The sequence below is a fragment of the Camelina sativa genome, chromosome 18 (assembly GCF_030686135.1).
Source record: "Camelina sativa cultivar CO46 ecotype springtype chromosome 18, ASM3068613v1".
NCBI lineage: Eukaryota > Viridiplantae > Streptophyta > Magnoliopsida > Brassicales > Brassicaceae > Camelina > Camelina sativa.
In genome coordinates, this window is record NC_141897.1 from 20,488,411 (window position 1) to 20,504,771 (window position 16,361).

The following is a 16,361-nucleotide window of genomic DNA, read 5'->3' on the forward strand; positions in this document are numbered from 1 at the left end:
TGATTTCGATGATTTTAGAAAAGTTAATATGATTTATTACAAAATTCTTTCAAATCCCACATAAAACCATAAGATTTTGATTTCTATATTTTGAATTAAAGAAATCTTTTCAAATCCTCGTGAATCCCTAACAATCATTAAAATCCAAATCTACAAACTGTTTTGAATACTAGTAAATTTCTGAAAAGTTTTTAAAATCTATAATTCAATAAAATAATATTGTAAATTTTACACAAAACACAAAAAATGTCAAGTATCTTACAGTTAATTACTAAAAAAGCAAACAAAAAGGTTGACCCCAAAAAAAAAAAACCAATATACTGTATATATATAAAGCATGACCCGTGACCAATGAGACCGCACAGAACCAAATCAAAATCATTTCATCTTCCATCCACCAACAAAAATGGTGTTAGTGATAACAGAACCAGTTAAGAGTCAATCAAAGAGGGTATGTGTGATAGGAGCAGGACCATCAGGGTTAGTGTCTGCGCGGGAGCTAAAAAAAGAAGGACATGAAGTTGTTGTGATGGAGCAAAATGACGACATCGGAGGTCAGTGGTTATACCAACCAAACGTGGAAGAAGAAGAACCACTGGGGAAAACCAAAACCCTAAAAGTACATAGCAGTGTTTACTCATCCTTGAGGTTGGCCTCTCCGAGAGAGGTGATGGGCTTCTCTGATTTCCCGTTCAACGCGAAGGAAGGAAGAGACGCGAGGAGATTCCCGGGGCATGAGGAGCTTTGGTTGTATCTTAAGGATTTTTGTCAAGTGTTTGGGTTAAAAGAGATGATTAGGTTTAATGTTAGGGTTGATTTTGTGGGGATGGTGAATGATGATACTGATGATGATCGTATGAAGAGATGGATGGTGAAGAGTGTAGAGAAGAAGAGTGGTGAAGTTATGGAAGAAGTGTTTGATGCTGTTGTTGTTGCATCTGGCCATTACTCCTATCCTAGACTGCCCTCCATCAAAGGTAATACTGGTTTATATATAAAACTATTTGGAGACTTATCCTAGAAAATCATAAGCAATTATAAACGGTATTGTGTTTCTCATGATCTTGGTGTTTTATAGGAATGGATTTGTGGAAGAGGAAGCAACTTCATAGCCATATCTATAGAATGCCTGATCCTTTTCGTGATGAGGTGATTAATTATATTATTTGTAGCAATTAGTTAATTATAAACTTGATGATCATTCATGATGTATGCTAGCGTGCATGCATGATAATGGTATATGGTAGGTTGTGGTGGTCGTTGGATGTTCAATAAGTGGACAAGACATATCAATAGAGCTAGTGAAAGTGGCAAAGGAAGTTCATCTAAGTGCCAAATCACTTGACATTCCTCCTGGCTTGTCTAAAGTCATTTCAAAACATCAAAATTTTCATCTTCATCTTCAGGTACACTCTCATTGTCACATCATCACATATATACTAGTATATATATATCATAGACAATAGATTAATTTGATTGCTTTCAAATGGTTGTAAGATTGAATCTTTAGAGGAAGATGGACGGGTCATCTTCGAAGATGGGTCTTGTATTGTAGCCGACACCATTTTATACTGTACCGGGTAAGTTAATGTTTTTATTCAGTAGTATAGAAGATTAATATACCTTACTATAGCCAATTTGGACAAGTGGTCATCTCCTTATATGTCAAGTGACTCGAACTTCCTTTAAAGAGGTGAAAATTAAAACACCAGTGTATGATTAGTTAGCCCTTTAATATAAATCAAGAATGCTTGACTCAAATGTTGAACTTGAGTGGAATACAAATCTTGTCAAAATACTCTCAGCGATAAGATCATTGTTCATATGCCCTACTTCTTGTCTTGGGGGCCGACATAGTCGTTCCAGTTCTTTTCCTTAGAATTTTGAATTTTCTCTAAATACGTGTGAATAGTTACAAACAAAAAAACTGTCAGAATTGTGGAACAGACTCTACATGAATAAATGCACATGGATATAAACATTTCTTGTTATTGTTACAGTCTGGAAATTTTATGTTTTACTAACTAAAGAAGAGAGAGTAAAAACAATGTGGGCACAAAATACGTGTAGGTATGATTACAAGTTTCCGTTTCTTGAGAGCAAAGGAAGAGTAGAAGTTGATGATAATAGAGTTGGTCCTCTCTTCGAACATACGTTCTCTCCTTCTTTGTCCCCTTCTCTCTCCTTTGTCGGCATCCCTCGGAAGGTCTACTTTTGGTTTATACGTTACTAATCATTATTCTAATATCTTCTTCGGTTAACACAACACTAGCTGATTGAAAAAAGGTTTACTATTTTGCAGTTGATAGGGCTCCCATTCTTCGAATCACAAGCGATTTGGATCGCAAAGCTTTTGTCCGGCAAAACATCTCTTCCTTCTTCGGACCAAATGATGCAATCAATCTCCGAATTCTACCGCTCTAAAGAAGCCGCCGGAATCCCTAAACGCCACACTCACGACCTCGCTGAATTCAATGTACAAAGTTTCTCCTTTTTTTTTTTTTTTAGTCTTTAATTTCAAAGTTCCATCTTTTTCATCTCATATGATAAGACTCTGTTATTGATATTTGCAGTATAACGATACATACGCGGATTACATTGGGTTCCCACATCTAGAGGAATGGAGAAAGACGTTGTGTCTAAATGCTATATTGAATTCCATTGAAAATCTGGAAACTTTTCGTGATTCTTGGGACGATGATGATCTTCTTCAAGAAACTCTTCGAGACCCTTATTTTACTCAACTCTCTCCTCCTTAAAAACATTTCCTTTTTTTTTTTTTTTCTGTGCAATGAAAATCTAAACTTTTTTTTAAATTTCATCTGCTTTTTTGATAAAACTTGTAAAAGCTAAACCCAAAAAAGTTTCACTGATTTAGTATATCTCTCCTATGTGGTGTGGTATGATCTCTGTAACTAGACTTTTAATATCTCAAGAACCTGAAAGCAAAAAAGGTATGGAGGTTCTGGTAAAAGCAGCAGGACTTCTGATGCCTCTTCTTCGTTTTCTTATGGTTCCCCAATCGATTACCATGTTTTCCATCAAACTGGAGTGAGCATCATTCGTTTCAGAGGCTTTGTTTCCTGTAAAAGTTCTTAGGTTCTGAAGAAACCCGTCATGTTGTTGTCGCTTTCCTCGACTGCGCAGGGTCCTCTTGTGTTTAGGATGAACATTTGTTCTTTGCTCCTTTGGCTTCATCTCTGTTAGTTGTGCCTCAAAATCGTCTATTTGGTAATCAGAGTGGACTCCGGTCACCGATAGTCCAACTTCACTCTTTGAGTCTTCAACAACCGAAGATGCGATTTTAGCAAACCAATCCAGAGAAGTGATACAATAAGAGGAGGTTTTGATGCTGGACATTTTAGCTAAATCTGATGATGAAATATCAACTATAGCCTCTGCTGCTGCTATGGATAACTCTTGTTCCTCTTCCTCTGTAACAAGAAAGCTCCCTCTGGTCTTTAATTTGGTTCTTGAAATCTTCCCCATAACCTTGCCTGATTCTACGTGTGGTTTACGACAACTTCTTCTCTTAACCTCAGGCACAGACTTTGAACTTTCTTTCTCCAGACGCTCTTGATAATGGTCAGAATCAGGGATGTACGAGGCAGGACTCAGTGAATGGTTATCATCTTCATTGAGACCAAAGTTTGAGCCAAGATTTGAGCGTTTCCTGGATTTGCCGCGAGGAAACTTTTCAACACTTCTGGATTTTGCTTTACGCTTAGCTTTCTTCCTAGGCCGAGGCCGTGAGTAACATTGGTGGAAGAGTGAAATGGTTTTTGAAGATGGGAGCGCTAGAACTATCGCTCGTGAATGTGATGGCTCTGATCCGTGCAATGAAGCTGAAACAAACTCTTGAGGTTGCTGCTCTGACTTGATCGTCCTGATTATAGTTGCTTCTTCTTCAGATGAAAGGGGAGACATATTCAAGTCGATTCCATTCTCTGCACAAAATAATAGACTGATCAACTTCAAAAAGACATTGATAGCTTTCATTACATCAAAGACAATGTTACAAAAAATAATGATCAAGTACCATATAGTAAACATATCTCACCAGCTTTACACTTTGTAGATATTAGCGGCTCTTGCACTTCTGGTTCTGCTCTTTCACTCCTTGTTAGGGCTGGAGTTAGGAACTGATTAAGCTCATAATCTGAATGTTCCCCGATCTTGGCAGGTTCATTCAAGTCAAGTTTACATTTGAACCTTGACAAACCGGTTAAATGCTGCACACTTTCGGGCTGGACAAAGGATTCAAGAGGCATGTAACTTGGGGATTGATCATCTTTAGGAAAGCTGGGAACTTCTACATTCTTTGAACCTTCTTCTTCCATATCAAGATACTCGTAAGACGGTGATTCAAGATCCAAGACCTTCTCTCCAGACTTATCAATCTCATCTCCAGAAACTCCAGCTTCATCAATCTTGGCAGATGCGTCTTCTGGTGGCCAAACGCTAGTTTTGGATGTGGATATGATAGAACCCATCCAGTGTATACTTCTTCCCCCGGCATTAGGAAATAGATGTTGAGGTTGAGTGTATATGTTATTGGTTTCCTCCATTTCCATCATCAGATCCTTCTGCCTTTGATACAGACGATGAAGCTCGTGGATCTGAAATGACAAGTATTATAATAAGAGAGACTAGAAACACTGAAATAAAACATCTATTGCACACACACACACTCATAAAAGAGTGATATTCACAGCGCAATGTAAAGTAATTCAAAGCTTACCTGATTTTCAAAGATAGATTCTTGGCCAAGCATGGTATGTTTCAGTGTTTCCTTGTAGTGTCTGAAATAAAGATCACAGTAGAGTAGTCTATTGGCAAAAACCGTATCAATATCCTGAACAGGACACAAACTCCACAAGCTGTCCTCTTGCTTTTCCATTTGCAGTCTAGGAAGATTCATTCAACACCGGAAAAAGCATAAACCCTGCGGTATCAAGAAAGAGGAGGATTGCATCAAGAAAACCATTACCAGTTTTGATTTAGCATCTGTTAAGAACACAGCCTTCAAAAAAAAAAAACTAATTTTATCATTGGCTAAAACAGTGAATCAACTAATAAATAAATCCATGAAAGTTGACTATATGAAGACAGCCCCTTAAAATCTATCTAAAGAATCTTATTATAAAAAAAAATAAAAAATGGTCAGTTCCAAAAAAAAAAAAAAAAATGGCATCCTTTAAGAACAGAACAGAACTGAGTAGCAACAAACAACATTGTAAACGTAATGTACACCGACAGATCAAACTGATGCATCAGGATTCAAGAGGAGTACTATTACAAACATTAGAAACAAGAAAAAAAAACTGAAATTTCAGCAATGATTCGTCGAAAGGGGGAAAAAGAAAGATGAAACAGCCATTGATGAATCTGCGAGAGAAGAAACCCGGAAACATGATCCGAGAAGGATGAAATCGAAACGAAAGAGAAAAGATTAGTGGAGTAGCTTTCGAACATTGTTGAATCTTACCTTTACAAAAGAGAAGATCTTTTACGAAGAATGAAGCATTCGAGTGGATTTTTCTGAGATGCGAGTTTATCTTCTCTGCTCAAGAAGCTTGGAACAAAAAAAACGCGATGATGTGGTGAAGCGATTAAGAGATCTGGAAGATTTGTCAGAGAGTAGAGAGAGAGAGAGAGAGAGAGAGAGAGAGAGCAGAAAGCTTGAAGAGGAAGCGAAGCAAATGGGAGTTGAGACTTTGCCGTCTTTACTCTGTACTTTCTCCGTCTTTTTGATTCTTCACAAAAAAAAAAAAAAAGAAAAAAAAACACGTTTCTTCTAGAAAGATTACTAAACCAATTTTAGATTAACTAACACTAATGGAGTTAATTTGCTTTTAGATAGTGGCAAAATCAAAAATATTTGGGATCTTGTTTTGGTAAATAAATAGGCGTTGACAAATAATGTTATCAAATCATGGTATGTATGTTAACATTGCAGCCTTTTTAATAGCAAACACTAGAATTTGAGGTAATCGTCATCATCAAATCTCTCTCTATTACTAACTTACTCCTCTGCAACAACAACACCAATCTCTCCTTTCTCAAGCAAATCATAGAAGGCTCTTGTTTTCCTCTGCTCGTCCCAGTGATGCATTTTCCATAGTCCACCAGCCGCTAGCCCCAGTGCGAGACCGATTACTAGCTCCTTCACAACATTTGGACCTTTCAAAGTTGCATGTGCGATCTTGTGCCCAGCCATCTCTTTCCTCACTCTACTCTGCTCACTAAACCAATCAAACATTGCAACAAGGCATCATTAAAATTTAGCACATCATTCTTCGGATATACACACATAATAATAGTTCTTCAAATCAATTCCGCCCGTAAGAGACACTAAAGTATCAACGAACAGAGAGAGTAGTAATACTCAATCAAACAAACACTAAAAGAGATGGAATACTTTCTTCAGCTTTACCATAAAAATTGGCAAATGCTATAACTGCAATACTTCTTCTATAGTCTCACAAGTACATGAATGAGGGAATCATAAACATCAACCAAAAACTATGCCTAGAATAAAAAAAGCTTCAAACATCAACAAAGCAAGACAGAGACCTATTAGATAATATCATGTGGATCAGTCAAAGAGATCTTTGATCAATGCAGGACTTATAAGGGCAACTAACTGATGATAAAGAAGCACAAGGAGACTATATAGGGAGAATTCTAGGTCAGCAATCAATAGTAGAAAGCAACCCCACGCCTTTAAAAATCGACCCATCAGATTTCACACACAGCACGTGGTGAATCTGGTTCATTGTTGGAGAGTTTGCGGAGCCACAGATACCATAGCTCAAGGCATGGACAAGGGCCCTCTCCGTTTTAGGTTTTAAAAAATTTGTCTCCTTGAAACTAAATTAAACACCAAAAAGCCACACACTTTACTCAGAACCTGCTCAGACCTTTTACTTTAACATTCATCATCTCCACCACCACAATGTCATATAAAGAACATCAATTCTAGAGCTAACAGAAGCTTTAAAGCAAGAAACTTTCGAAATCCAAGGCAACAACGGAGAAGAAAGGATTCAACCCATTTGATAAAATTCGCTTCTTTCAGGAGAAACCATTGATACAGATGAAAAAAAAAAACAGAGACACTATGAACAAAACATGCAAGAGAAACCATACACAGGAATCTAAAGGAATGGTTCTATGAAATTGATTAATTGAATATTCCAGTAGGAAGAATCAGAGAGAAACCTGTTCAGATGAGTTTAGCAAATCGGAAATCTAGAACAAACTGGTTGAGCTTTATTGGTCTCACTCAATTCTCTAGGGTTTTAAGAAACGAGAGCCATTAAAACGACAACGTTCGCAATGGCTTTTTCAGCCTTTATTGAAAACGACGACGTCTCAGCAAACAAAAGATTAAAAACTGAAGAAAAAAACAAACTTAAGAGATGATGATGTCTGCTCTGTGTCTCTTATAAGCCATGAGACCAGGACGAAGTGTCTTCTTCACTCTAGGCACAGCACGAGCCTTAAGAGGATACTTCATAACAACAGTGAACTCAAATTTCTCAGACAAGTCAACTTCATCACCTTCCACTTGTTTCCACTCAAACTCCTTCACCATATTCACCACAAAATACTCCAAATGCAACATTGCCAATCCAATCCCTGGACAAATCCTCCTCCCAGCTCCAAATGGAATCATCTTTATCCCTCTGCTTCCTGTAACATCCACCTCAACCGCCTCTTCATCTTCTCGGATGAATCTCTCCGGTTTAAACTCCATTGGTTCATCCCACTCCATTGGATCTCTCCCTATCATTGCCACATTGAAGTTGATCGTACCATTCTTTGGCACTTTGTAACCTCCCAGTTCAGTGTCTTCACTTACTCTGTGCGGTAACAGTAAATGTCCTGGTGGATGTAATCGAAGACCTTCTAACACCACAGCTTTGAGATACGGCATCTTCTTCATCTCTTCTTCCTCAATCTTCTTCTCTTCTTCTCCGATTACGCTTTCGATCTCTTTGTATAATCTCTCTTGTATTTCTTGATTTTTCACAAGATTGGCCATGATCCATTGAAGCGTCGTCGCTGTTGTATCAGTCCCGGCGTTGAGAAACTCAGAGCATAAGCTAACGATCTCGTCTTCGTTTAGTTTCCTCTTCTCTTCAGGAAGCTCAAGATCAAGCAGAGTATCTACATACGACGACTGTACGTAATCTTTAGAACAATCGATCATCTTTCTCCTGGAACGAATCAGCGGAAGCAACACGTCCTTGTGTTCTCTCCTGATCTGATGAAACTCTTCCCATCTCTTCCTCAGAAACAGTTTGGTGATACTAGGGAAGACGTTGAGGATGGTGAATCTTGAAAACGAGAGGAGCTCTCTTCTTTGAACGAACTCGACTCGTTTGATCTGTTCTTCCTCAAGCTTATCACCGAAACACATGAGAACAAGAAGCGAGAACATTGCGTAACGGAGATGATCAACGACGACGATAGGTTTCTCTTCTTCGCCGTGATTACGAATCCGGTCGCAGAGGTTTTCAAGAACAGAGCGACGAGCGTTGGAATAGGATTTGACGCGGGATGGGTTAAGAATCTCAGAGGTTAGGTTACGACGGAGAAGACGCCACGTGGCTCCGTATGTACCTGAGCTGATGGTGTGTTGGTTACTAGTGATGATCTTCCCGGTTGGAAGCGCCGGTGGACGACCGGAGAAGACAGCGCCGTGTAAAACGAGTGCCTTGTGAGTTAAGGAACGATCAGAGACGAAGACTGCAGGGACGGAGAAGATGCGGAGGGAGATGATGGGACCGAGACGGTGGTGGATGGAACGGAGATAGGAGTTTAAACCACCTAAGCCTTTACGGAGCCACTGGAAGGGACCAAGGATTGGGAACAAGTTAGGGTTAGGAGGTAGAGGAAGAGAATTGGTGTCTGTGCGACGGAGGAAGAGATTGAGAAGGAAGCAGAGTGTGAGAGAAAGGAAGATTATGAGAAACCATGTCGCCATTTTCTTGTTTTTTTTTTTTCTTTTTTTTTGTTATGCTTTTAGGGTTCTTGTTGAAACCCTATATATAGCAAAATTTTCAGGTAACAATTTGTTATCGTGATGGTCAAGTATATATTGTTATTTATTTTTATTTTTTTTTGAATTACTTGGGGAGTATATGATCTTATTATTGGAAGACAGAAAATCAATTTAGAAATAAGTTGGATATGTGAAGATAAATATCCGATTTGTTTGGTTCTTGGGTGCTACGTCTAGCTCGTGGAGAAAGCTATACGATCTCTTTAGCTTTACTCCACACAACTACTACACAGTACACACATTAATTTTTTGACATCATCGAGGTTCTTTTATTTATTTATGAGGTTATCTATACCAACCAGTGAAAAGAAAAGAAGATTTCAATTCGTACAAAGTAGATAAAAAAATGTAAAACATTTTCAAGTTCGAACCAGATTAGATTCAGATGCTTTCTTTCAATAAGAAACGATGTATAGTAATACAACACACACCACACAAAAATAAAGTCATATTTTCCTGCGTTTCAAAATTGCGGAGTAATAGTTTATGCTTCAGAGAGACTGTTTCTGGTCTTTAGACCAAACAGATTCTTCAGCAAATCCGCAGTGTTTGGAGGTATCTTTGCTGGTCGTGGTGCCATGAAGTTGACAATCTTCTCATGAACATTATACCTGTTTCGTTTTTTTACACAAAAATGATTCAAAAGAGAGAATTTGGGATTGAAAACAGGCTTGAAAACTATGTGTGTTGGTATTTACCTAATCTTTCTGCTCTTAGAGGCACGACGATCCACAACTTTCCTTTTCTTCGTCTGAAATTTCTTCATCGCGTAGTAAGCCGCTTCTGCCAATGGCAAAATAGATAATTCAGTATATACCAAAGCCTTTACGGGAAACCACAACAACAAATCAAGTTTCAACACAAGCAAAGCCTTTACGGGAAACCAAAACAACAAATCAAGTTTCAACACAAGCAAAGCCTTTACGGGAAACCAAACAACAAATCAAGTTTCAACACGAGCAAAGACTCCAGTAGTTGGACATAACAATCTAATGATTCCAAGATGTATACCCGAGGAAGCTGGATCGATGGTCTCAATGAACTCCTTCAGTAACTGCTGATAGAACTCAGCATCTTCTATAAGTTCAGGGTCTCCTTCAAGTTGTCTTTCCTGAACAAGAAAAGAGTACACATGTTAGACAATTGGCCTAATGAAGATTATCAATAAGACTGAATACAATTGACTTGGTTAGAGAAAATTGTTACTCTACCTCTTGATTTGGTTCCATGGCTTCCCCAGCGACCTGTGGATGGAAATTTCAAGATCAGAACTTACTGAAGAGAAGCTGATCTTGGATGCATTTCTTGTTAAAGTAAAAACTTACAGTTCCAAAAACAGCAACAGTCGATCTTGACTGTTGCATTTGTTTGATCATTCTACTTGGATCCCTCATGTATGAAGCAACTTGTTCACTAACATTCTGTTTTTTTTTTTTTTAATAGAAAAAATGGTCTAGTTAGATTCCTGATTGATTCGCAGATGTATAAGAGCAAAAACGTTTGTGGGGATTGTTATCCATACCTGGTTAAAGGCGTGGAGCTTTCCTTTAATAGCAGCTGCACCGCTTGTGACTTGTGTTCTTCTCTGCCATTTGTCCACAGCTTTGTTTCGGAATACAGACATTCTATATAGCAAAGACCAATTTTTGTGTTAGCGATGAAACATATATTATAATGAGACTGATTTCCGAATGAGTCAATCAAGTTTTACTAAATCGAAATCTTTTGCTTGACAGAACAAGAAGAACTTTTAAGTTGTACAGTTAGGCTTGAATACCTTTTCTGTAACTCAGCTATTTGTTGCCATTCATCGCTATCTTCTGTATCTGATTTATTGGATTCTGCACTAGCTGTTCCTGACCAGATAGGAAAACAGCGATGTTATAATTGACCCTTGCTTATACTGATAATAATTATGTTTTCTGTAAAAAAATAAGGCATACTATTCACTTGTTGTAGATCAACCGAGGGGTTCTTGTCAAGCAAAGCCTGCAAAAATAATTATTTGAAGAAAAAGAGTAACCAAAGGTGGCAGAGAGACAAAACACTAAGTGACAGTATACAATTACTGAATCAAGCCTACGCATACATACCTCTTGCAACTCCACGAGGGAGTCTAATGTCTTCTTACATGAAGTAACTAGATCTGTATATGCTGTCGAGACATTTTCATCTTCCGAACAAAATGACGATCTCACAGGCTCCTGAAGAGGATTACCTTCTGTCATACGCATGATGAAACAAACCATAAATAGAAGAGGAGAAGAGAATAGCGTACCTGTGGCAATCTGTTTGAACTATTAAATGCTTTCTGGAGTAAGAATCTGAACTCCAGAGTTTTATCCCAAAGAGCCTTCACATAGAGCACAAAGAAATGAAAATGAATTGTCTTAAACAGAAATTCGCTCTAGATTAAAATATAAATCTGCAACTGCATGCATTTGGTTTCTAGTAGACTACTTCACAAACTGTAGAAAAATGTCATACCTTCTGGTTCTTCACCGCTTGACCTTTAACAGCATCCTCACCCTTATCACGCTTCAGATTTCTCAATATATCCCTGTACCAGGAACAAGTTATTAAACGAAGAACATTCTTTTTGGCTCTCATTCGCTCATTTTAATATTAAAATGTGCACCACGATTAAGAGAAAGAGTATCTGACATAAACCTTATACAAAAGTCTGTTAAAGAAATCCAATTGCTTGAATGAATTTGAACCTACTTCTAAATGTAGCCAACGCTCTTTGATAAGACTATCTACCATTTCTAGAAACAAATAGAAGAATCCACAATGACAGTCTTGAGAAAATAATAGTTCAAATGGAAATATCTTACTGTTCTTGTGAACGAAGCTCCTTGTACTCTTTCTCAAGCTCTTCCATCTCAGCATCTTTATTGTCATCATCATCTTCATCGCCACTCTCACTTTCTTTATCAATTCCATCTTCAAATTCCTCGCTTTCTCCATCCTCGTCTTCCTTGTTATCTCCTTCATCATCTTCCTCGCTATCTCCTTCATCATCATCCTCACTCTCTCCCTCATTATCTTCCTCGCTATCTACTTCATCATCCTCTATCTCATCAGACAATTCATAATCTTCATTCACGCTTTTGACCTGTAATTAGAATCCCCAAACAATAAATTCACCAACACAGCCATCTAAAATAACATAAACCAGACAAAAGCAACAATAACTATTATACCTTAACGTTTTCTTGGTCGCTTATGTCTTCCGACTCACTGTCATTAAGTCTTGCTCTTTTAGACCTCTTTGATCCCCCAGCCATAATAAACACTCTTAGTGCTGCAATAACGGAAAACTAAATCAATTGAGGGAGGAGAAACTGTTATACAGATGCAAACAAAAATAGCTCATGAAGCAAAAAACGAAAATGAAATAAACAAAGAAGTACAAAAGATAGAGACAATAACCGAGTCTAAGAAAAGTTGGATACTGGGTAACTCAAACCGTAAGGCTTCAAAAAAAATTCATATCATATATCAAGTGGATCAGTCAAGGAGGTCTTTGATCAGTGCAGGGACTTATGAGGGCAACTAATTGATGATAAGAAGCAGGAGGGAAACTAATGTATATAGGGAGGAACTCTAGGTCGGCAATCAATAGTAGAAAGCAACCCCAAGCCTTTAAAAATCGACCCATCAGATATGAACACAACAGAGCACATGGTGCAGTGGTGAAATCCAATCAGGTTCGTTGTTTTTGGAGAGTTTGCGGAGCCACATATTCCATGGCTCAAGGCATGGACAAGGGCCCTCTCCTATAAAAATTTTGTCTCCTCCGAAACTAAATTAAACATCAAAAAGCCACACACTTTACTCATAACCTGCTCAGACCTTTTACTTTATCATTCCATCATCTCCACCACAATGTCACAAACATTTATATCATTCTAGAGCTAACAAACAAACAAAAACGGATATAATTTGAGCAGACTGGATACGCAAGAGAAAGCAGACAACTTTGAAAAGTAAGAGGAATCATACAAGCAGAGGAACTAACCTTAAAACTCTGTAGCAATTGAGACGCAAAGAGGAGAATATATCTTCGACTTGAAATCGTAGAAAGCTCAAAGCTGTATATGAGCAGAGGAGAGGTTGAGAAAGAAGAAACTCAACTGAACGAACAATGAAAAAAAAAAATTAGAAACCCTAGAGGTTTTCTCTTAAACCACGAACCGGTCGGTTCAACCAGAAAATCCGATTTAAGGGTTGTTTCTGGTTTGATAGGACAAGATTAATCCGATTTAAGGGTTGTTTCTGGTTTGATACGACTCGGTTACTTTGAAGGTATGATTTTTATTTTTATTTCTTTGACTTTTGACTTTTGACTTATAATGGTTGGACCTGTGTTTTTTTTGTAGCTAAAGCAAAAATCCAAGCAGAGCAATGTTTCTGAACACTCAGCAGAAGCTCCAAATGAAAAAAAGGGGATGTGTGAGGAGGAGACGAAAGAAACTGGATCAGAAGAAGGTAAATCAAGCGAAGAGAATCACGAGACAATTCTTGCACCAGTTGAGGAAACCACCTTTCCCTCCAGTCATTGATAACAGTAATCCAATAAGATATAGTGAAGTTTCAACCGAGCCACAGCACCCTGATGGAAGTGAAGATGGGTGGCAGCCAATGCAAAGACCAAGTTTTGCTGGATCATATGGTCGCAAGTTGAAGCACATGATTACAGGAGGAGGTAAAAAAATGAAATTTCTGCAGACATGGACTCTACCAAAACGCAAGTCGAAGAAGAGATGAAAGTAGAGTTACAACCATCTGAAGTAATAGTCGAAGGAAACATTTTGAATCAAACTGATGACTCTGGTCGTGGCAATTATGCGGAAAATGGCAGATCATTTAGCATCTGATACCGAAGATCTGAAGGAAAAGCTGTTAATATCTGCTACAGACTCAAGCGACGTCTCGCGAGGATTGTTACCTAACAAGAAGTTATCTGCTTCATTCAACCCATCACCGCCTCCAAGTATTCATCTCCATCAACTCCATACTTGATGCAGCCAATGCCCTTTGTTTACCCTCCGTCTTACACTCAAACAGTCCCCACAAGTACTTACCCTGTAACAAGTGGTCCTTTTCATCCCATGGCAGCTCAATGTGTCGTATTTTGTACCAAGAACGGTTTGGCCTGGATGCCATCCCGTTTGAGTTTCCCCCTTTACCGGACTAATAGTTGCAACTGTGTTAGAGCCAACACTTCAGGAGTAGAAGAATGAACGAAAAAGGAAGAAGTAGAAAAGGAAAAAGTTTCAACCCATTAAGCTTAGTTATGGATTCTGTTAACCTTGTGAACAGTACAGTGGCTCAACCCATTAAGCTTAGTTATAGCAGAGTTATCAGAGACAGCGAGGCTTCTAGGTGTGTAGACTGTAGCCTAAAACTCTTTCCAGAGATTCAGCCAATTCGGTAAAATGCAAAACTCACAGCTCTTTGCTGTTTCTTAGGGACAGTATAAAGGTTAGCTTCTAATCTCTTTAAACTGAATATTCAAAAACATGTACACAGTGATATGTATTGTAACTTGTTGATGTCTAAATTCGCAGGTAGTTCTGTTATCAGTCAGGGGAAGCTGAGGCTTGTGATAGCCTTGAAATGGAGTCGGAATGATAGCCTTATTGGGCTCAATAAAGCCCGTTATACACAAGCTAGGGTTTTGCAATCTCCCTCACGCTCTCACTATATATATAAATCTCAAATTCATCCCCCTCTCCCTCTATCCGCATCGATCATCCCTCTCTCCGTTTGATTGAAACTTGGTTTTACAGATCTGTGCGTTTTTCCGAATGTTTTTTTTGTATGTTTTACGAATAAAGGCTCCATCTTTACCGAGTCAACAGCAGGCGCCGCTTTAATGGCGACCTGACTGCCGCTTGGAGCCCAGATCAAGTTTATGCTTCTCATCACGATTGGAGTCAGTCTTAGATCTGATGTCTTTCCCCATGGCTTCCTCCAAATTTATAGCAGCTACATTTTTTTCCCAAACTTTTTTTTTTTTAATTTAAGTCATACGAATGATATCTGAATTTGAGGTTTTTAGCAAGAGCAGGGATTAGAAAGCGATTGGTTGGTGTTAATGTGCTAACGTGAACTAAAAAGTTGAGCTAATTCATCGTGCTCTTCTATGTCCAACTCCACTTCAAGGGCTGAATATCACACAAGTAATTATAACGATCATTACTTATCAATCAAACAAGTTGAGCCTCTATTTTTCAGTAATAACTTTTTTTTTTGTACTCAAATGCTACGAAAACAATTATTGTCAAATTAGTTTCCTTGTAACCTACGAAATATACGAGGACTTGACAATATAATCTGTTATGTACTTGCGAATTAAGCTTAGCTGCAATCACCATATAATAGAAGGGGTACATAGAATTTTGCTGCTATAAAATAAAGGAAAAATCCCCAAATAAACAGAACATGGTCTAGCTAGGGTAATAATAATAATTTTTTAGAAGAAGCAAAGATTGAACAAGGTATGATTATGCTTGTAACCTACGACGCTTATCTGGTTCATAAATAACTCTCAAGACGTGACGTTGTGTTCCGTGCTCTACTCGAAGCAGAGGATGAAAAAAAAATTAGAAACCCATGAGGTTTTCTCTTAAACCACGAACCCGGCTGGTTCAACCAAAAAATCCTGTTTAAGGGTTGTTTTCTGGTTTGATAGGACAAGATTATACGATTCGGTCGGTCTGACCTGGATTTTATAAAAATAACAGAGTTTATGAACCATGATGATCCTTAATATGTTTGGTAAGCCACAAAATTTGCTTGATATATATTTTGTTTTTTTTTGTTTTTTTGCATGATTGGTTCTTGATCTCTTTTGAAGCAAACATTTATTTTACTGACAAAGGTAAATTAGATTCATTCCATATTTTACTTATATCTCGTAAAATGCTCTAATACCCTTTCCTTCACTCAATTTTCCAGATTCCACTATTTTAACTTACATAGGTAAATCAGATTCATTCCATATTTTTTTCTCCATTAGAAGAAAATTTAGGTAGAACTGAATTATTTGTATTTAAGGGTATATTATTTTGAGAGGTTCAAGTGAAGAGAGATTAGTGATGTAGACCACTCAACTAGCCCCTTCTGTCTTTTTAAGTTTAAATCTTTTATCAATTATTAACACAATTTCAGTGTATTATTAGTATTTTAATTCAAAAGAAAAATAACAAAACAAAAGTGTTCAATTGCTTTCGCATCTTTTGTCGATTTGAAGACAACTATGACACTTCTTCTTCTA

At 37.9% G+C, this 16,361-nt stretch overlaps 4 protein-coding genes and 1 pseudogene across 8 annotated transcripts; 1 reads left to right on the top strand and 4 right to left on the bottom strand.

Annotated features, from left to right (window-relative positions):
• Positions 1–365: 365 nt before the first annotated feature.
• On the top strand, positions 366–2,891 carry LOC104762243 (flavin-containing monooxygenase FMO GS-OX-like 8). 2 transcript variants are annotated; one of them, XM_010485493.3, is made up of 7 exons: positions 366–977; positions 1,079–1,149; positions 1,248–1,406; positions 1,498–1,580; positions 2,071–2,206; positions 2,303–2,476; positions 2,574–2,891. In XM_010485493.3, exons 1-7 carry the CDS (start codon positions 407–409, stop codon positions 2,757–2,759), a joined length of 1,380 nt encoding a protein of 459 aa, XP_010483795.1. In that variant the 5' UTR covers positions 366–406; the 3' UTR covers positions 2,760–2,891. The 2 variants fall into 2 exon arrangements, with proteins under 2 accessions (XP_010483795.1, XP_087354091.1); XM_087497965.1 differs by lacking the exons at positions 1,498–1,580; positions 2,303–2,476; positions 2,574–2,891 and having other exon boundaries at positions 2,071–2,138.
• Positions 2,851–5,846, bottom strand: LOC104762242 (uncharacterized). Its single transcript, XM_010485492.3, has 4 exons — positions 5,489–5,846; positions 4,742–4,945; positions 4,061–4,619; positions 2,851–3,947 (listed from the first exon to the last, which is right to left on the bottom strand). Exons 2-4 carry the CDS (start codon positions 4,919–4,921, stop codon positions 2,932–2,934), a joined length of 1,755 nt encoding a protein of 584 aa, XP_010483794.1. The 5' UTR covers positions 4,922–4,945; positions 5,489–5,846; the 3' UTR covers positions 2,851–2,931.
• A 46-nt stretch (positions 5,847–5,892) lies between these two features.
• Positions 5,893–6,220, bottom strand: LOC104762244 (putative cytochrome c oxidase subunit 5C-3). Its single transcript, XM_010485494.3, has one exon. It carries the CDS (start codon positions 6,218–6,220, stop codon positions 6,026–6,028), a length of 195 nt encoding a protein of 64 aa, XP_010483796.2. The 3' UTR covers positions 5,893–6,025.
• A 1,033-nt stretch (positions 6,221–7,253) lies between these two features.
• Positions 7,254–9,161, bottom strand: LOC109124924 (cytochrome P450 89A2 pseudogene; annotated as a pseudogene). The gene has a single exon (XR_015588304.1). The product of XR_015588304.1 is annotated as a cytochrome P450 89A2 pseudogene (transcript).
• A 268-nt stretch (positions 9,162–9,429) lies between these two features.
• LOC104762245 (uncharacterized) lies at positions 9,430–13,366 on the bottom strand. 3 transcript variants are annotated; one of them, XM_087497966.1, is made up of 15 exons: positions 13,098–13,235; positions 12,932–12,993; positions 12,280–12,380; positions 11,911–12,191; positions 11,561–11,633; positions 11,352–11,426; positions 11,167–11,277; positions 11,017–11,062; positions 10,851–10,929; positions 10,596–10,698; positions 10,399–10,494; positions 10,285–10,317; positions 10,085–10,184; positions 9,772–9,856; positions 9,430–9,684 (listed from the first exon to the last, which is right to left on the bottom strand). In XM_087497966.1, exons 3-15 carry the CDS (start codon positions 12,361–12,363, stop codon positions 9,558–9,560), a joined length of 1,293 nt encoding a protein of 430 aa, XP_087354092.1. In that variant the 5' UTR covers positions 12,364–12,380; positions 12,932–12,993; positions 13,098–13,235; the 3' UTR covers positions 9,430–9,557. The 3 variants fall into 3 exon arrangements, with proteins under 3 accessions (XP_087354092.1, XP_010483799.1, XP_010483797.1); XM_010485497.3 differs by lacking the exon at positions 12,932–12,993 and having other exon boundaries at positions 10,851–10,923; positions 13,098–13,366; XM_010485495.3 differs by lacking the exon at positions 12,932–12,993 and having other exon boundaries at positions 13,098–13,274.
• Positions 13,367–16,361: the final 2,995 nt, after the last annotated feature.